This window comes from Tyto alba, unplaced genomic scaffold, assembly GCF_018691265.1.
Source record: "Tyto alba isolate M040663 unplaced genomic scaffold, T.alba_DEE_v4.0 Super-Scaffold_2, whole genome shotgun sequence".
Classification (NCBI taxonomy): Eukaryota; Metazoa; Chordata; class Aves; order Strigiformes; family Tytonidae; genus Tyto; species Tyto alba.
This window is the reverse complement of record NW_024881282.1, coordinates 26,756,537-26,775,364: the sequence shown is the minus strand read 5'-3', so window position 1 is coordinate 26,775,364 and position 18,828 is coordinate 26,756,537. Positions and strand designations below refer to the sequence as shown.

Sequence of the window (18,828 nt, the reverse complement as noted above, 5' to 3'; positions counted from 1 at the left end):
GCTTCTGATACAATCCATGGGAAAGAGCACTTTTCCTACAACACCTAAGTTAGGCGCCTCTAATGGACATGGTCAGGGCAGGGACCTTTAGAAACTGCATCAAGAGAGACAGGATAAAATTGGGGGCATTGGTACACAGAAATGTTTTTTTAATGTATCCCACAGACTGTATAAACTTCAGGAAAGTAAGGTGTTTAACAACCTGGCCCGACACTTGGTTGAAGCCACCAGGCAAATTCCTATGACTTTGGAATGTGTTTCATCAGTTCCACAGTTCTGAGGTCGTCAGGGTTATGTCACTCTGATTTGCATTGTGAACTCTTTACTTAGTACTGCTCTAATTACCTGAGAATTTAACTATGCTTTTGCTGTTAAATATACCAAGAGCATGTCATACAACACAGTTGAGATCTAGCTTTAGTATCAAAACATGGTTCAGATTCACTTCTGCACTTTGTTGTAACTAAAATAGATTCAGTGATCTCAGCTTTTTCACAAAGATGAACTCAGGTCAGAATCTTGCACTTTAATGTTTTAATGTCTCAACTACAAAACATTTAAATTCATGTCCTTAATGATGTGCCTATTTTGATTTTAAGTGCAAGAAAGGTGTTTATTTTTACAAAGTATTTGTAGTATTTGAACTTTCTTTAAGCTGGACACTTTCAATGTAGTGTGATGTTTTTCCTTCCCTCTCTATTCATTGAATGGACCTTCATTCATTTCTTCTCTAGATCTGTACTTCAGATTAAATCATATTTAGCAACATCGAAACATTTCAGCAAGTTGTAGGACTTGTTTGTCTTCTCCCATCTTTTTCTTTCACCTCTGTGTAACCAAGCTGGATTCAGTGGAGCTGGTCTTGACAGGTAAATCAGGCCCATTCCAACTACATAATGACTCTTGACTCGTGCATTTAACTGAACTTGGGACCTTGCAAAGCTACTTAAAAATGGAAGTGGCTCAACCTGAGCTTCAGTATATCACAGCACACAGCATGCTGATAAGCATAATTTGCCTGTGTAACAATCAGGGATGGAAGATTATCTAAAGCAAACTGGAGTTACATCAAGAACCTTGAGTGGGATTGGTGTGACCAAATATAGATGTCAACAATGCAAATTTCTACATCTCATACAGTTGTATATACTCTCTCTGTAATCAGTGGAGAAGAACAGACACTCCTAGAACAAGATTCATTGCATCTTAAGGTATATGTCTAAAGTGGCTGAGATGCACCACATCTGCAGATGCCTACTTTTCTTTAGTGGCTCTAGGGAGATCTTATGGTGACTAGTTTAGGTGTAGACATCAAAAATATCTGTATAACCACATTATACAGATTATACATTATAGTCCTTTCTGTGACTTGTATTCTCTTCCACTCTTTCCTGATTTTGTCTGACTGTTTGACTGTAGCTTGTTGCATTTTCAGTGGGAGGGTTATGTCATCTATATGTTAGAAATATCATATGTTCATATAGTGTATGAAATCCCTAAATCCTGAACAACGCTTAAATAGATTAACATTCATGTGCAGTACTTACTTGGAAGATTCAGTGGTTGTCTTATGAGACAGTCCACATTTATCCACTCTGGGTGAAGTTTTTCTGTTTTGAGGGCCAGACAGCAGACCCCAAACAAGAGGAAATTTCGGCCTGGAAACAAGTTAAACCCTGGTCTCCTTAAAGAGACCCTTACTTCTGCAAGCTTGTATACGGCTCTAATTTACATATAAGCCCACAGAGTTTCTGTTCAGATGAATAAAACTACATGCTTTTAGTGCTTAGGTAGTGAATTTTGACATTTTCTAACATGGAAATGAAGTCCCTTTTTCTTTGGCTTTCTAAAGCCTCCTGTCTTTCTTGAGAATCCCCACTATAGAGTCACCTTCTGTTTTCTAGCTTACTGTACCATAAATGAAACAAATCAGGAGCTGGGCAGGTTGTGAGTTAATACTTTTTCTTCATATTTTTTCATCACATCCATTGCTCTTTGATGGGAGACTGAACAAACCAGAAGAGGGTCAGCCTTCCCTTGTAGCACAGAGGTAAAAAGGACAGTTCTAGAGGGGGTTTTGCCAGCTCTGGTTTTAGAGTGTAAAGGCTTCCCATAGGCTTTTTTTATAGCCTGTGAAGAAATAGAGCTTTCTCCCAGAGGATCAGTTAAAGTTAGCTTCTGCTCTTAAATCATCCTCTTCAAGTTTTAAATTTGCAAGAGAAGTATAGAACTGAAGGATCAAACTGTGTTACTTTCTTAGGATAACAACTGGTGTTAACAGAGAGCTTGACTGGTCACCGGTCGAGGCTTGAGGCACTGTTATGACTGTCCCTCTCTCTTTCAAGTGCAGCCCTTCCTTCGTGTCCTCCCTGAACATGTAACGGTCTTAATCTGGAGACTGAAGGACAGTCAGGTTCATATTTGTGCTCTGTTTCCAGCCCTTCTCTTGCTAAACAATGAAGAAGTTAAGTATTCACCAGGAAACGCCAAGGGGAAATTACCAATATATTGATTTAGGTGTCTTTTCTTTCTTTTCTTCTCTCTAATAGTGGAAACTCCACCCCCGCCTTACCATGCAAGAGAACCTCCAGGGACCCACAATGGGCGGTCAATGGATGCCATAGCTGAAAGTCAACTAGTGCTGTCTTTGCCCAATGGAGGTAAATCTGCCGATGGAGAAGCTGAAAGTAAATAACCATTTGTACTATTCTTCAAAGAAAAAATGTTAAGCAAAAAAAAAAAAAGTGTTATTTGAACAAGAAGGTTTAGTGATCTTTAATAGTAGGTTTTGGACAGTTGCAGTAGGACTGTGTCCTACAGTCATCCATTAGCTAGCTGAACAGGTTGACTTAAGAATTCGGTCAGTTATATGCGAAGTTACAGAGTTTAAACCTTATTTGCATCCATGGACTATTAGAATTAGAAAGCTGTTAATGGAAGCAAACACTATTATCTGTGTTGTAAAGACAAAGATATCAAATCAAGGATGGTGAGGCAATATAACACACTATCAGAACTGATTTCTTTATCACCTTCAGTTCTGGGTTTCAAGTACTTTAAAGACTTGTGGTTGGGACCTTTCTTACTGCCATTTTTGTATTAATGTTACATTACTGGCTGGCTAGAAAAGAAAAGGATGTATTCCAGTGAAGTAAAAAGAGATTTTTACAGAAGACCAAACTCTTTGTCCTCATGTAAGAATGCTTTAGTGGGAGAGGGCATGGGTGGTCGGAGCAGAAGGGTCTGGGATCTTCCTTGCTCCCCTCAAAGCAACTTCATGACCTTTCCAGCATTGCCTCCGCTACCTCCAGACCAGTAGTGGCAGGAGATGCCTCCACCATTCAGAGTCCATTGCTGAAGAGCAGCAAGGGGAAATGAAGTTCCTCTGCTTGGTTTTCCTTTGGCTTCCTGCTATGGCAAAGGAAATAATCACCATTGTTCTTTCAGTCCAGCATATTGTAGTCCTAAACAAATGTCCTTTATGGCATGAGGTCTGAACCCTGTGCACACATATGCACATTAATAAAATAATGACACCTTTCTGAAACAGTGAGGTACATGTATGTATCACAGCACTGGAGCAGAAGGAAGAGGAGGGTGATAGTGCTAATTACAGATGAGTACACAGAATGGCCAGATAATGACTAGTTATCAGACAGGAATACCTTTAAATAAATGGTCAGGATACTTTAATTTCTTCACCATATCCTGATCACTGTCCTATTGAATATTAGTAGGAAGTTTATTAGACATTATGCACAGAGGTGCTCTGGGGGCAGGGAGGGTCACATGCATGTGGTGGGCAGGCAGGATAAGGTTTCCCACTAATTCCTGTAGGACAAATGAGGATCAGAGATTCTGTTACATTTTTGAGTCTGTCTCTGAGTTAGAAAACCTGGGGAGGGGTGAATCCAAAAGAAATGACCTTGCTGACATTTCTGCTTATGGTTCCACATGGAAGCGCAAAGCCCCAAAGCATGCAAAAAATTGGGGGCAGTGATCGATTACTTCTGAGCCTCCGAGTTTGATATTAGGCTGAAGGTTTGGCTCGGTTTTGACTTGCTTTGAGCCCATCTGTCATCCCTAGCTCCTGCTGGTATGCAGAGCAGATGTATCCCTTACTATTTTCAGTGTAGAGGTTGGGCCCTGGTTCAGCAAGGAATGTCAGCATGTGCTTAATTTAATGCAGTGGAGTTATCACTTTTAAGAACAAGTGGGACTCCTCAGAGGCTTAGAGTTAGGCTGGTGTACCAGCCCTTTGCGTGTTTGGGGCTTCAGTCATAAAATTAAGAAGAAACAGAAGCTGCTGTTGAGATCAAGTGTGACCTAAGTGACTGTTTAGATGAAGAGCTGAGGGGAGTGGGAGTGGGAGGGAGGAAAGAAAACAGAGAATGGTTGTTTAAAAAATGTTCCTGAGACCTGAGCAGCTGATTAATTTTATTTCCTATAGACTTTCGGCCTGTCTGCTATGAGGAACCCCAACATTGGTGCTCAGTTGCCTACTACGAACTCAACAACCGAGTAGGGGAGACTTTCCAGGCTTCCTCTCGAAGTATCCTTATAGATGGATTTACAGATCCCTCAAATAACAAAAACAGATTCTGCCTGGGACTGCTCTCAAATGTAAACCGCAACTCTACTATAGAAAACACTAGGAGACACATAGGAAAAGGTAAGAGGAAATCCCTTCTCCTCAGCAATATTCAGAGCTTGAAAGAACCATGCATTGCATTAACAAACCTACTTGATTTGTGAGATGTGCTTGTCTTAAAACCAAAGCTCTGAGATTACTTCTGAAATAGAAGAAAAGCAGCTGATTCTTTTCTGACTGGATAACAATCAGCAGAGTAGCTCCTTACAAAAGCTATTTACTTGGCCAGCAAAGAGAAAAATGTTGTTTATAGTTGTGTGTTCTAATTTAGCAGTATGTATTTTCATTTTATTTATTAGAGCTTCTGGCAACTGGGAATATTGCCACTGAAATGCCACTAAAAGGATAATTGCTGGTGCCTCAGGGCTGGTTCTCCTCCCACCAAATAACAAAGGGAGATGGATGCAACACTTAGCAGTTGAGTTAGTTTACCGGAGTTGCCTTTGTAGCTTTTTCCAGCAGCTACGGGTCTGGGGTCTGATTCCCTGCCTTGTCAACTTCTCACCAATCGAATGAACTCTTGAATTCTCCCTCCAGCAGTCCTCCTTGTATGCTCCACTTCTGGTGTACGTCTATCCTGTGCATGCAGGATCATATGCTGCTGGTGACAAGTCTGAGGGGACCACACCTGGACATGCACGGCCACACACACTCCATCCCAGCTCACTAGGGCTGTGTGATATCCCCTGATATTCTCCTGGAACGTACTGTCGTTTGTGGCAGTGAGTCAGAGGCCCCGTACCTATTCTGGTATATCCAGTCTAGACTCATTATCTTGCCAAACCCAGCCTCTCACCTGTAGCTGCCTGGGAATGGATTTCCCACTGAGCTAATTAACTCTAATTGTTCCACTCCTATTATCTTGTCAACCTCACCTCATTTCCCAGGCCTAGAGCAGTATTTTAATTGGCTCTTGATAGTCTAGTGTTGAATGATTGAATATGAGGAAACTCTGAGATAAAACGTGACATCGTTTTTACAAACAACCCTGAATCTGAAGGCTGGCACAGGAGATGTTGTACTTACCTCTTGCACTTTCCTCCAGAAGGGAAAGCACGTGTGCTGCAGATGCACCGTATGAAGCCAGGGTGATGCTACAAGTGTCTGTCATAGTAGTTTGTTGTGAGGGCTGGAAACGAGTTGTATATCTAGTTCTAACTTAAAAAAAAAAAAAAAAGCAGAGCTTCTCTATAAGCATAAGCTGTCAGAGGGGTGTAGATCAAAGCAGAGCCCAGCTCTAAAAGAAGAATGACAAAAGATCCCAGTCAAACCTGTCGTTTCAGGATGTTACATCCTGTGACTTTCTGCCCAAAAAGAGGAAGAGACAGAACAGAAAGAAAATGAGGTAAATGCTAATGGTCTTCATCCATTTAAATCTGAAGATCTGTCTTCATTGATTAAAAGTCCTTTAAAGTCTTACACTAGGAATCTGCCCAAGGGAAGGGAGCAGGTTGCCCAGAGAGGATCTTAATATATCAGAGATCCTTAATTTTACTGCTCTTCCCTGTTTATGCAAATCTTAAAAAACCATATTCAAGTGGAGTAGAAGTGGCACCAGTACAGGCCTGCAGAAGAGCACAGAGCAGCTCCAAAAGTGTGTAGTTCAAAGGCATGCTGGACAGATGAAAGCTACTGAAATGGATACAATTGTCACATGTTAAGAGAGGAGAAAAAAGAGTGAGTAAACAAGATTAGCTCAGTAGGATAAGGATATGTGATTGAATTGTCATCTAGTGTATCAGCGTGAAACGGTTTCCTGGAAATACCACATCAAAGCTAAAAACAATCCAGAACACAATGCGACATCTACTAGCAATTGGACCTGTTTCAGCAGTCAGACTTCAAGGACAAAAAGGGCCCTTCTGGTCAGTGCCAGAAAGATGTGGACGCTTAGAGACTGCTGAATTTCCAGTGTCTGCAGAGAGCAATGAAATACCACTAAAACATATGGACCTTGATTTGGTCTTCTACAAATATGTGTTTATCTGCTTGGCTACCTTGAGGGTGCTTGTCTCTGGTGATTGAATACCAGCAGACTGGAAATACACACTGACATTTCACTACTGCTGTATTTATTGCTTTTAAAAAGTCCACAGGGAAAAAGAAAACTGTAGCCTTTGCTTTCAGAAGTGACTTTGGTGGTTTTGTTGTTACAGTACACAGTTTGGGCAGTGCCTTTGAAAGCATTCATTTTTTTCAGAAGTTGGGTCACTCAGTATACTCCGAAAATCCAGCCTTTAAAATTTTTCACCTTAGCACCCAGAAGTGTGGTCACCCTAAATCAGTAGCCACACCTGATGATTTGAAATGTGGTGAACATTTATGTCCTTATTCTTCTCTCCCTACCCTGTGTTCTCACTCTTAACTATTTCAGTAAGTTACATGGACTCCATCAAGCTCAGCTAGGACCTTTATGTTTTCAGTCCTTCCCTTTTATCCATCTTCCACAGAAGGGAGAGGAGACATAGGTCAAGTAATAGCAGTCACGATGTGCAACACCTCATAATGTCTGGTGCAGTTGGACTGGAGCTGACAACTGGTCTAATGAAGCTGTCATCTCACCCATGTTCCCAGTGCAATACTAGTGTGTGCTCTGAGCCACACCCCCCACCACTCACATCTAATTTGAGATCTCGTGGGTGCATAGAAGTAAAAGTCAAGTGATGGCTTGAAGACAGACTTTAAGGTTCCCGTCTGAGTCACCCTGGAAGTCTATGGGAGAGTGTATTTTTCCCAGATTCCTTTCCCACTCAACCTGCTTTTCCCCGAGCCTTTCCCACTTTTGTTTAGAGGCTGTTTTTGTCCTAAGGATGTGCTGCTGCCCCTTGCTGTCACGACCACAGAATGACGAACAGACTGGGAATATGTAACCAGTCATTTTGTATGAAAGACAACAGGAATAAAACTAATTACAGCTGAATTATTAAAGCATAGTTATCACTAGCTTTTCAGACAGTCCACTGAGACTCTGTGAACATGTGCATTTGTATTTGAGAGTCTGAATGCTGTACCTGGGAATAGAGAGGAGGATTTTATTTTTATTTAGTGGTGGTTTTTATGAGAACAAAGAACTGAGTTCCTCCATCTCTCTTGGCCATGGGAGGGGCTCATTTCACCTAGCCATGGGAAGGGTGAATGTCTAGGCATCTTCACAGGATGACTTGGCCCCCTTCAGGGTGTGGTTTCATGCTCACGTTTAAGCAGCCTGGGTCCCCATTGCCACGCTTGCACTGATGAAGATCTCACTGCAAATAAATCTTCTGCTTTGTTTTGTTTGTTTTGAAGTTTATTAGCTGGTTCAGTTCCCCAATCTGGATGGCAGCCCAATCCCCAGCCATTGCTGCCAGCATGGAAGCAGGTGTGGGAAGAACCAGCAGAGGCAGGGAACCAGAGAGCCTTTTCAGCACCTGCACAGACTTCCATCAGTTTAAGCTGGCTGTGAGCCTGTACTCTGTCGTGGATGGAGTGAATCATCTGGTCACAGTGCCTCTCATCATCTGTCAACCAGAGGAGACATCCACACAATTAGTTTATACAAGATCCCGAACTTTAAGGTTCCTGAATTGGGCTGAGATAAATTATCCCACCAATTAGGTATATTTTCATGCAAGCAGACCTCCTGGGGGGACCTAAGTCTTTGAATGGATAGGAATGCTTCCATCTTCATTTCCCTGAGGCACGGTCAAAATTTGAGAGTTAGTGTTGGTATGTCACTTGGTCACTGAAAAGTCCAGAAGGAGATCAGTCCTTTTCTTGCTAAAGGTCACTTTGAACAGGATCTGATGAGTAAGTCCTGTCATGTAAATGCAAATACATGATACTGATGTGTTGGATGAAGCAAAATACAGAAAAGCTATTTTAAGCACACACCATGCTGTGTTTGAACTGCGTGAGATAGGATCCTGTAGTAAAGAAATAGCGTGCAGGGAAGTGGGTCTTGGTCAGCGTGAATGTGCTCAGCAGTGAAAATACATTTAGATGTGTAATGAGTAACAGATTTGCCAGTTCTCTGGCAGTTTTGATCCATGCTTTGTGTATGGTTGACATATGTTTGATATTAATGTCTGTGTATATGTATGTGTATGTGTGTCTTGTCATAACGTACTATGCTGTTGGGTTAGAGAAGTGAACCAGCCTTCACGGAGAAACAAAGAAAAACATCATGCACCAAGCCTTTTTTCTCCTAGACCAGGACCTCAAAACAGTGTTTATGACAATTTCCTCTTAATGTTGGTGGGTCCATCATACAGTTTACTCTCTTTTAAAAGGCAGTATAGGCACTGGGTGCCTGGAATGATCCTGGGCTTCTATGCCCACACCAGTAAAATAGTTAAAAAATTACTGATATAAAGTGTCTTGTGAACAATGGAGAAATAATACACATTATTTTTCCTTTTTCAAGGTGTTCATCTTTACTACGTCGGTGGGGAGGTTTATGCCGAATGTGTCAGTGACAGCAGTATTTTTGTGCAAAGCCGCAACTGTAACTACCAGCATGGTTTCCACCCAGCCACTGTCTGCAAGATCCCCAGTGGCTGCAGCCTCAAGATCTTCAACAACCAACTCTTCGCCCAGCTGCTTGCCCAGTCAGTCAATCATGGTTTTGAAGTGGTGTATGAGCTGACCAAGATGTGTACTATTCGAATGAGCTTTGTTAAAGTAAGGATTCTTGGGTTTTTCTTGCATTTCTGAAAAGGTAGATCCCATCCCTTGCTAGCTTTGGTGCAAAACTAGACCCCATCAAATCCTTCCCAAGTGGGGATTTAGACACCCAACTTGCAAATAGAAATTCAGACTACCTGTTGTCCAGTATTGCCTTAAACCTACAGGTGCTTAAAATTGGTAGCTTTTGTAGTCAACCTAGAAATTACTTAGGTTCTAAAATTTAGGTATTCCATAGTCTTTCTGTGGAAAATAACCAGAGATTGCATGGAGATGTTCCCCCATTGATTGCATGAAGAGCTCAACTTAGCGGGGCTTAGCAACATGTAAATGTCGTAGCACATATCTTAGGCAGTTGTGATCTTGCCTATCGTTACTGGTTTGCAATAGAGCTCGGTAGAGCCATAAATCTGAAAAGAATATCCTTATGTCTCTGGACTAATTTACCGTTTCACCATTACTGTAGACTGGTATAGGTGGTCTCAGTCAAGAAACACTGGGTCCTCCTTCTGGTCCCACCGAACTTGCTGGACATTGTTGTTGTTTGCCACCTGTCTGATCCCTGGTAAGAGATTGTCTTAATTTCTGATGACATTCACTCTGGCCAGCCACACAACCTGAAGGGCTTCTTGCAAGCAGAATGCAAAACCCAAAAGAACATCTGACCTTCCACCTGTTATTTGGAAGAGACAGGGGGCCACCAAAGCCATTATTGTTTCCGTATCTTCCGTATCTGAACTTTGCAGTCTGACAGTTCTGTGTGATGTATCAGTCTTTGTGGGAGTTTCTTAAATCTTCTGAATGGCCTTCTCGCCAGAATTAGATCTCTTGACTCCTTTTAGCACAGGATTTACTCAGGTGCCTGTTGTAGCATTGAAACCTCAGAGAATGGTGAGTATTTCAAGACTTTACAGATGTGCTAGAATGACTTCCTGTAGTGCTGCTGGGGAGAGCTGACAGCAGTGTGTTCAACCTGCAGAAAGGCGCACCATTAGAAGCCAGCTGGTCCTGCTAGATAACGTAAGAAGTGTCTTGAGTGTGTCCCTTTGTCCTGCAGATTCGTTTCTATACAAATGGCTGAATCAAGCTGATTGAATTCACAGCTAAGATACTACAAAACTGCTTGAGGCTCAAGACCAGTTCCCCTGTGTTCTGCAAAGCAGATGAGTTGAGTCCCACGCAACTTTCTGGTCTGACTCTTTCCAGCCATCCTTGGGGACCCCTCTCCTTAACTCTCTGAGAGCATTAAGAGTGCCCTGTAACTTCTCCCAGGAGTCCGAGCCAAATCTCCCTGCCTGTGACCATGCTGTTGCTTTGTTCTTGGGAAGGAACTGACACCTTGTTCACACGCAAGCATTAGGGGAAAGAAAGAAAGCAAGAAAACCAACAAACAGAATTTTCTTTAATGGAAGACATGAATGGGCATGTTGTCTGTAAAGGCACTGTAGCCAGTTACACAATATTTTCTTTATCTCAATAACTCAGGGGCAGTCTCTTTGATGTGTTATCTGCCTCCATGCCCAGCATGGCAGCAGAAATGGTGGTGTTGATGCACTAAATAATGCTGTTGCCATATTATCACCTCGCTTTGTTGAAACAATACCAGCTACTATTGTGCCTCAGGCACCACAAGACCAGTGCAAGGAGTTATTTTGAACCCTTTCCCGTGACCTTTAGAAAATAGCTATGCAAATCTTTGTAGATTCTTCCATCCTGGCCTGTAAGAACCCTTTCCTGTACTCGAGTCTTCTCAAATTATTTCTCTCCCAAGGTGTGAGCCCTGGTGTGTTTGGTTTGAGGACAGGAATGCCCCAGGGTGTTGGGTGTGCAGTGCACAGCGGAGCATGCTGTCTGTCAGAGCAGCACACCAAGAGTCCCCAGGTGCAGGACAGTCCTGTGGCTTCTCCCCTGGTTCATGTCCAGATGCTGCTGGTCACCTACAGCCCATAGAGGAAGCAGAGCCAAAGATCTGGAGACCCTGTCTCCTACCCCACCAGTGCTTGAGCTGGGAAGCAGGGATGGGTAGGGACCAAGACATGAGAAACTTGCCAGGACTGTGTCATCTCCTGGAGGAAGGACATGGGACAAAGGGAGGTGAAAGAGCTGTCCCCCCTGATGCCCTTCATGTGCCCACGGAGCAGCTGAGCAGAGCTCAAACCTCAGGCAAATGTGAGTGTATCGTCTGGGAGCAGACCGCAGTTACCATCCACTGAGCGCTGCTGGTAACCAAAGCAGGATGGCTGTTGTCCCCTCTCCACAGATGAGACGGCTGAAGCACAAACTGAGGAGATGGAGAGTTTCTCCAAAGTGAGGCCTGAACCCAGCACCCTTCCTCCCACGTTTCCCCAGGTCTTGGGGCTAAGGGGGTGAGCCAGCAGGCTTGGCCACGCTCCACTGCACAAGGCAGCTCAGCGCTCCAGGACGTGGCTGGAGCCTGGGCTGGAGAGAGCTTTTGCCCACAGGAGGTGGGAAAGGCTGGCAGGTGCAGCAGGACCCCTTGGCTGATCTCCCCCATGCCAGAAGGCTTATTTCTGGTCTCCCCGTGAGTGTATCGGTATCTTCTTCCCACTGCCTGTGCAAACACCACCACAGCTTTGCAAATTGTGCTCATTTTATTCCTTCATTAAGAGAGCCCCACCTCCGGGTTCGCTTCAAGCCCCGGGGATGAAGGAGGCTACTTGTGGCCCGGGAGTGATGTAGGGGAGGCACAGGGGGTCCTGCCCTCCTGGGATTTCCCGTGCTGGGATCTCCAGCTGGCAGCCCGAGACAGCAGCTCTGAGCGTTTGGCAGTTGCCAGCAGAGGGAGATGGCCAGCCACCGGCACGCACTGCCAGCCTCCTCCACATCGGGCACGCTGTGCTTGCAACCTGTAATTCTTATTCCTCCGGATTTTCCGTCCTGCCAGTCAGCAGAGGTGCACCGACTCCTCTGACACTCGCCCGTCTGGCCGTATATCTTCACTGCAGCTGAGTGCTTTAAGACTTCACAAGCTCAGAAGTCTGACACCACTGATTTAGAGTGGCATTTTATGCGAACATTTCCAGAACGTAGATGAGGTGCCTGCGAACACAGGCCCTTTCTAGCCTGATAAATCCTCTGCAGGTGAGAAAACTGCTGCCTTTTAACAAGTACTCCTTGGGCTTTGGCTTCTTCCCTCTTCCACACTTTCTTCATTAAGTAGAAATGGATTTTATCCAGACTGCTTACTATGGCATCTAGTTTTGGTGTTGATCCTAGTTTTGCAGCTGATTGTCTACAGAGGTAGGTTCTAGCAGCCTCAGTTGTCCAAATTTTTCATCACTCTACAATTTAGGTACCTTTGGCAGGCATCAATCTTAATACACCTCTGTGTCCTTTTTTCATGACGAGGATACCAACCCGCCCGACTAGCATAGTGATAGGTGAGACTCAGCTTCTCTGGCGAGCAGCCCGCAAGCGAAGCGCCTCATCCTGCCGTGGGACTGCATTTTGCACATTGCCCTATGGAAATCCAAGTTCAGTTCTGGCAGTAAGGCAGACGGTGAGCCGCGAGACTTTGGGCTGTGACTTAGATGTCTTGCGTGTCTGTGAAATCAGGCTGCCTGCTTCACAAGCAGACACTGTGCCCGCTTGAGGCGTGGGGACTTCTGCTTCTCTTTTCTCCCTGCCAGCATCACATCCCCATCTTTTGTCAGACGTTCCATATCCCTTATGTCCCCAGAAGAGCTGGAGAAGTTACTGCAGGACTTCCCACAGCAGAGAGCTGGGAACTCCCTTGGGAAACGAGGACATGTTCAAGGATAGAAAACCTATAGAAATGTCTAGCTGTAGGTTAGGTGTGGTACATAGGAAACTTGCTGGAAGTTTCCAGAGGATCAGATAAATACCTAGAACTTCTAGAGTCTCAGACTCACAGGATGCATCTCTACCAATTAATGAAGCAGTGCCCAGGATCGTTCCCAGTTCCTGTGAAAGTGTTATGACAGGGCCTGGCCTGCTTTTCCTCCGTGCCAGACGGCAATCTGGCAGGCCTGCCTTGGCACATCTCTGGGGTGCGAACAGCAGGGCCCGTTCCCCATGGGCTTTTTGCAGGCAGCCAAGCTTGGAAACAGACCTTTCCATACCAGTTGGTCTCAGCACCTGGAAATGTGACTGAGCATTTTTAATTTAATAGCATAGAATCCCCGAGAACTGTGATAACAATGACCTTAAAAAGGAGCAAAGGTTCTAGACAAGATTATCCCTAGGATAAAGCATTAAATCTGGGGAACTTGGGTGATGGACTACCTGTAGTTGTGTTAGACTGACAGCACTGGAGTTGTAATTTAATGTTTGTTTTGTTTTTTTTTTTTTTTTTCAAAAAAAAACCCCTCACTTTTTGGTCCTTTGATGCTTTTATAGGGCTGGGGAGCAGAGTATCATCGCCAAGATGTTACAAGCACACCCTGCTGGATTGAGATCCACCTGCATGGACCATTGCAATGGCTGGATAAGGTGCTGACACAGATGGGTTCACCTCATAACCCCATCTCCTCAGTCTCTTAAGAATCATCTCTAGAATTCCCTTAGGATGGATGCTATTGCAGGCAGTGGCTTATAGGATTTCCAGTGAACAGAAGCTTCTATATGTAGATGTATGTAGATGTAAATATATCTATACATGGTCTACTCGCCTTTTTTTTTTTTTTTCATGCTACGTTTTGTGGTTTCTAGTTACTCTGATGCCAGTACAATAAGTTTAGAAATTCAGGTATAGCGTATCTGTTCTCTAGTACAAAATAAGCCAAATTCCTGCAAAAGTGTCAAACATTTCCTGTGAGCATCTTCATTCCCCAGCCAAGCCAGTAAATGGTGCGAATTCTCAGCACTTTCATGTGGATTCAGAAACCTGGCTGTAGCTGTTCCTAGTAGGTGAAATTCACCCCTCTGCAGGCAACCAAAGTCAGATCTCTACACCATTTATATCCATTTCACATCCTAATTTCAGGTCTAAAAGAGGACCTTAGGTGGTGCACAGGACTTATGCATAGAGGTGACTTTTATCCAGTGAACTGGAGGACTAAACTGCAATTCCAGTCTGTCTCCTTACTGCAAAGCACGATGGAAGAACAGATCCTCTGAGGAGCTGAGGCACCCCTGTCTCCCCTAGGATTTGGCAGGAAGAAAGAGCCCTCAGGACACGTTCAGCACTGGAGCCCTGTCAGAGCATTTGGGACTGGGACACATCCGAGTAGTCTGATACTGTTAACACAGTAGTGTACGGTACTGCTGCACTGAAATGCAACAAGCTCCTAAGACAAAAAAAAAAAAAAAAAAAAAAAAGAAAATTTGAAATATATGCCTATAAGTTTAAAAACTAATTAACTTCCAGTGCTTTTTTGCAAAGTACATACATACTTGCATATGTATCCGGCATGTAAACTGAATCCTATCCATTATACAGTATTGATGTAGTTTGTTTTAAAGTTAGGACTGTCTGTAGTTAGACTACTGTGCTGATATCGAGGGTACGTCTAAAAGGGACTTGAACTGTGATTCAGAAAAGGGAAATGAAGTGTGCATTGATGAACTGAATAATTCCTTTCTGCTTTATCTTGGGCTAGTCTCTGTACTGGCAACAGGAAGCCCCACGCTCACAGGGTCCAGTGAGAGGGAGCGGGCAATCAGCCGTGCCCAGCCCCTGTCCTCAGGACCTGTCTGAAACGCTCAGGTCTGACAGTGAGAGCTTCCCTGCCAGTCACTTCGTGCATCCCTGGGGGTAGTTTCTCACCTTAGATACAGGCTTCATCATTTGCAGCACGTTTGCCTTGCCGGCACTGTGGGATGGTGAGGCAGAGTAACCCATGAACAAGCAAAGAGTGAATATGTGCAGAACCTTTTTTAAAAGCTCCTTGTCCGCGGTCCTTCTGTAAGCAGGGAAACGTACTGCCCGTACTCTTAACCACAGACCCAGCCTCACAAAATGCTGTTCGCTTGGTAGCTTTTTCTGAGCAGGCAGGTGAAACTCTTTCTGCATTTTGATTGTCCCCATTACCTTGCTGAAAGGGTAGAGGATTGTTTCTTTCCAGGCATAACAGTCCTCTGAAAATTGTTCTGCTTTAAGGGTCAGAAAGAGTGATAATTTCTCCAATCTCATTCCTCCTTAGAAAAAAACAGAAGTATCCTGAGGGAGAAAAAAAAAAAAAGTTTCACAGAAAGTTTCTTTTTTCTTCTCACACAGTGTCTGGTGCTACACATTTAATTGCATAATTAGAAGAGGATGCCTGAAATCTTCAGCTACATCACACGTGCAAAGGAAATAACATTCACTGAAAAGCCTTTCCATGTGTTTTAGAAGCTTTGTAATACCTGTTATCAGGTGGTAATTATGAACAGAGCAGAAGAATCAGTAAACTAGCAGGGTCACTCCATTTGAATGCATCTTCAGCTGCCTGCAGAGTTTTTAGGGCACAGAAGGATAAATTACTGATAACTGTCAGCAGTAATAGCAAGTTGTATAGGAAACTTGTAAATGCAAAGAACCCTATTTTGTCACCATTTGATGTCGGCAGTGTCACTGTGAGATAGGAAAAGCTTTACAGTCTCCTGCAGCAATGAAATCCAATAGTAATACTACACAGAAATTCCAGGAGTGCCATTTACTGTTTAGCAGATTTGGGAGAGATCAGTTTGGAAAAAGACATTTTCCTCAGCTCCCTCTGTCATCAGTGTCACTGTATCAAGGTACTGGTAACGTGGGTTTTAGCATGTTCATTGCACCCTTTCTCTGTAATTTCTCTGTGCTTTTCATGTTGCTCATCTCTTTGCTTTCTTAGCAGCTAAGAACAGAGAAAATCACCTCTCCTGCCCAGGATCTAGCTCTGTCTTTTATCCTAGATTCTTCCTCACCTTTTAGGCTGAAACCTCCTTCCCTCCTAATGTACAGAGAAGGCTAGAGGTTGCTTTTAGACATCCCCAGCATTGTCACCTTCCTCGCAGAGAGCAAAGGGCGACGTTCTGAAGGGCATCTGCTCTTGGGCAGCTCCAGAACCCAGTTTCCTGCCAGTGCTGCAGAGGACAGTTGGATGGCCAGTGAAGAGAAGCAGGTTCTTCTGGGGCATCATTTGTTTCACCATAAGGCAGGTATTTCAAGTAGGTGAAATACACTGTGCTCTGAACATTGAGTAAAAGGGAAACTTGAGGTCACTAGATCAAATGTGGACTGCTACATTGGACGTACCCAAAAGGAGGTGAGGTGCGCCCTAGGGAAGATGTGGTGGCTTTCTCAGCCTAGTAATGATGTCTTGCTCAATAAGTGTCTGTGTTGTTTAAATGGGAGTTGGTAAACTCAGAGCAGTTTTTCTTTCCCTATATGTCTGCTTTTATAATAATCCTCATACAAATAGGATTTGGCTTCAGTGCAGTCCACACGTGCATCTTATTAAAGGTAGTCACCTTAATACTCCCTCACTGGTAAATAAAGAGGAATTTCTGGAGCATGATTCTTATGACCCGTTTAAAATGCCTGCTGTTATCATGAGATGAATTTCAGCAAATGTAACTATTTTCTGAAAGTTGGATTGAAGCATCTGGGCAATCAAAGCCAACAGCCATCTCAGAGTTGTTAGCCTTTGGGAGGGCTGGTATCACTGTGTGAACTATTTCCTATTTTGGTGGCCTCTACAGGCTGTAGATGCTGTGCAAACGCACAGAAGCTCCTTCCCAAGAGAAGGGGAGAGCTCACATCATAAGGTATAAGTGGAAACAGTGGACGAGTCAAGCAAGTAAATAGGAAGATGACCCCTGTCCAGATGCAATGATAAAAAGTAAGGCTAATAAACCATTTATTTTCCTTTCTTTTTGAACAAGGCCTCTTTTATAGGCTTCCCTAGTTTATGTGAATTGAGCTCAGTTAAAAATTCAGATTTCTCATAATTTACAGCAATTAACTTTGTATCTCACTAATGTTTTCCCATTTTGGAAGGAGATAGTTTCTGCTGAAAGGTCTTCATGAACCTATCAACCTGTAGTCAATTTAAAGCCTTTAAATGTACTCATTAATACTCAGGCTCTGGAGATGGGCTTCCTGAGAGATTTAAAACCACTTACAGGGGGACTACTTAGTTGAAGGCAGACTTTTAAAAATGTTTTTTGAGCCATCAGCAGTTCAGACCCTCTTGAAATTTTCTGTGGAGAAGTACCGTGCATCAGCAAGCAGCTGCAGGAGCTGCAGGATCAGGCAGAAGCATAAAGCACATTCCTCATGGTATGTAGACCACTTGTGTTCCTATTAAGGGGTCGGGAGAAGACAACTGCTTCCTTGCTGCCAGTTCTTCAGCAGCACCAGTAAAAATGTGCCATCTGCATCCAGGGGTGACGGAAGCAAATTCAGCACACTGACTGCGTGGAGACAGTGGCACTGCTGCTCTGATGGCTCAGTCCCATAACCTTGCACTGTAGCTGCTGGTTGGGTACGGTGTAGCAGTGGCTGCAGTGTTCAGTAGCTTTGCCTCCCCGTCAGAGGCTACGCCACGAGCATCTGTTTACTCCTCTTGAGACTTTCATGTGTTGCTGTGCTCAGGCTGAAGGATAATGTATCAACAACATGAAGGGGAACTGGGGCTCCAGGTAATGTCAACTGGAGTTGAGGAAATTCCTCATGTGTCTCCAGCAGGTACTCTGTCAAGACATTTACCACCCTGAGCAGCCTTCTCCAAGTGGTCCCTGCCTTGAGCAGGGTGGCAGGCTTGATGCCCTGCAGAGAACCATTCCAATTTATGTTATTCTGTGGGTCTGGGCAGAGATTCAGTGGTAACTGCTTGCCACAAGCAGGACCTCTCTGTTAGCAGAGAGTTTCAGGATGAAGCATGTTTATCCTCAGCTAGTTCTGCAAGAGTTCACTGCAGACCACAGTTACAAGGTATGAATGTTCCCACAGCATAAAATCAACACTGCAAACATCTCTCGCTGTAAACATCATCTCCACTGCACAACCCTTAAAATGGAGAAAATCAAGCATTTTTGACTGTAACTTAATCTATTCTGCCCTTTTCTTCCTGGCTAACACTCACCTTTGCCTTTAAGCTCTAAGAATCAGAAAGTCTCACCAGTGGCCAAGGAGTTGCACAAGCAGCTGGATTTACAGAGGCAGCTCAGGCAGAGCCTGTTTGCTTCTTGGATGGCTGGAAACAATTTATAAAGAAGCTTGATTGAATTTAATAACTAGGAAGGGGTCTCGAATATAAATCCAATTTTTGTGGCTCAGTAGAGGCTTCTCTGGTGCACCTGCAGCTTTCAGGAGCATTTGAGCACTAAACAGTGCTCAGCACAAGAAAGAAACGTTACATCCTCTGTACTATTCACCTCTTCCCTTGGCTCCCCATAACCTAACTTAGTAAAACCAAACCAAACACAATAAAAAGAGATTAATGAGTCATAGGGTAGAGTAATTAAATACCATTTTTTAAAGTTGAGAGTGTAGATTTATATAATCAGAAATGTACCAACCATAACATGTCTCATGCGCTCTTCAAGCCAAAGGCAAGAGCTCCTGGCTC

General features: G+C 43.8%; 1 protein-coding gene across 4 annotated transcripts in view; it reads left to right on the top strand.

The window, feature by feature from the left end:
* Positions 1–15,522, top strand: part of SMAD9 (SMAD family member 9) — a 38,116-nt gene extending 22,594 nt beyond the window's left edge. For 2 of the 4 annotated variants that reach the window (XM_042792999.1, XM_042792998.1), the window contains 4 exons: positions 2,550–2,687; positions 4,451–4,672; positions 9,054–9,310; positions 13,694–15,522. In XM_042792999.1, the coding sequence (XP_042648933.1) occupies positions 2,550–2,687; positions 4,451–4,672; positions 9,054–9,310; positions 13,694–13,837 (761 nt within the window). In that variant the 3' untranslated portion in view covers positions 13,838–15,522. The remainder of the gene's footprint in view (positions 1–2,549; positions 2,688–4,450; positions 4,673–9,053; positions 9,311–13,693) is intronic. The other 2 variants (XM_042793001.1, XM_042793000.1) reach the window with 2 other exon arrangements.
* The last annotated feature ends 3,306 nt before the right edge of the window (positions 15,523–18,828 follow it).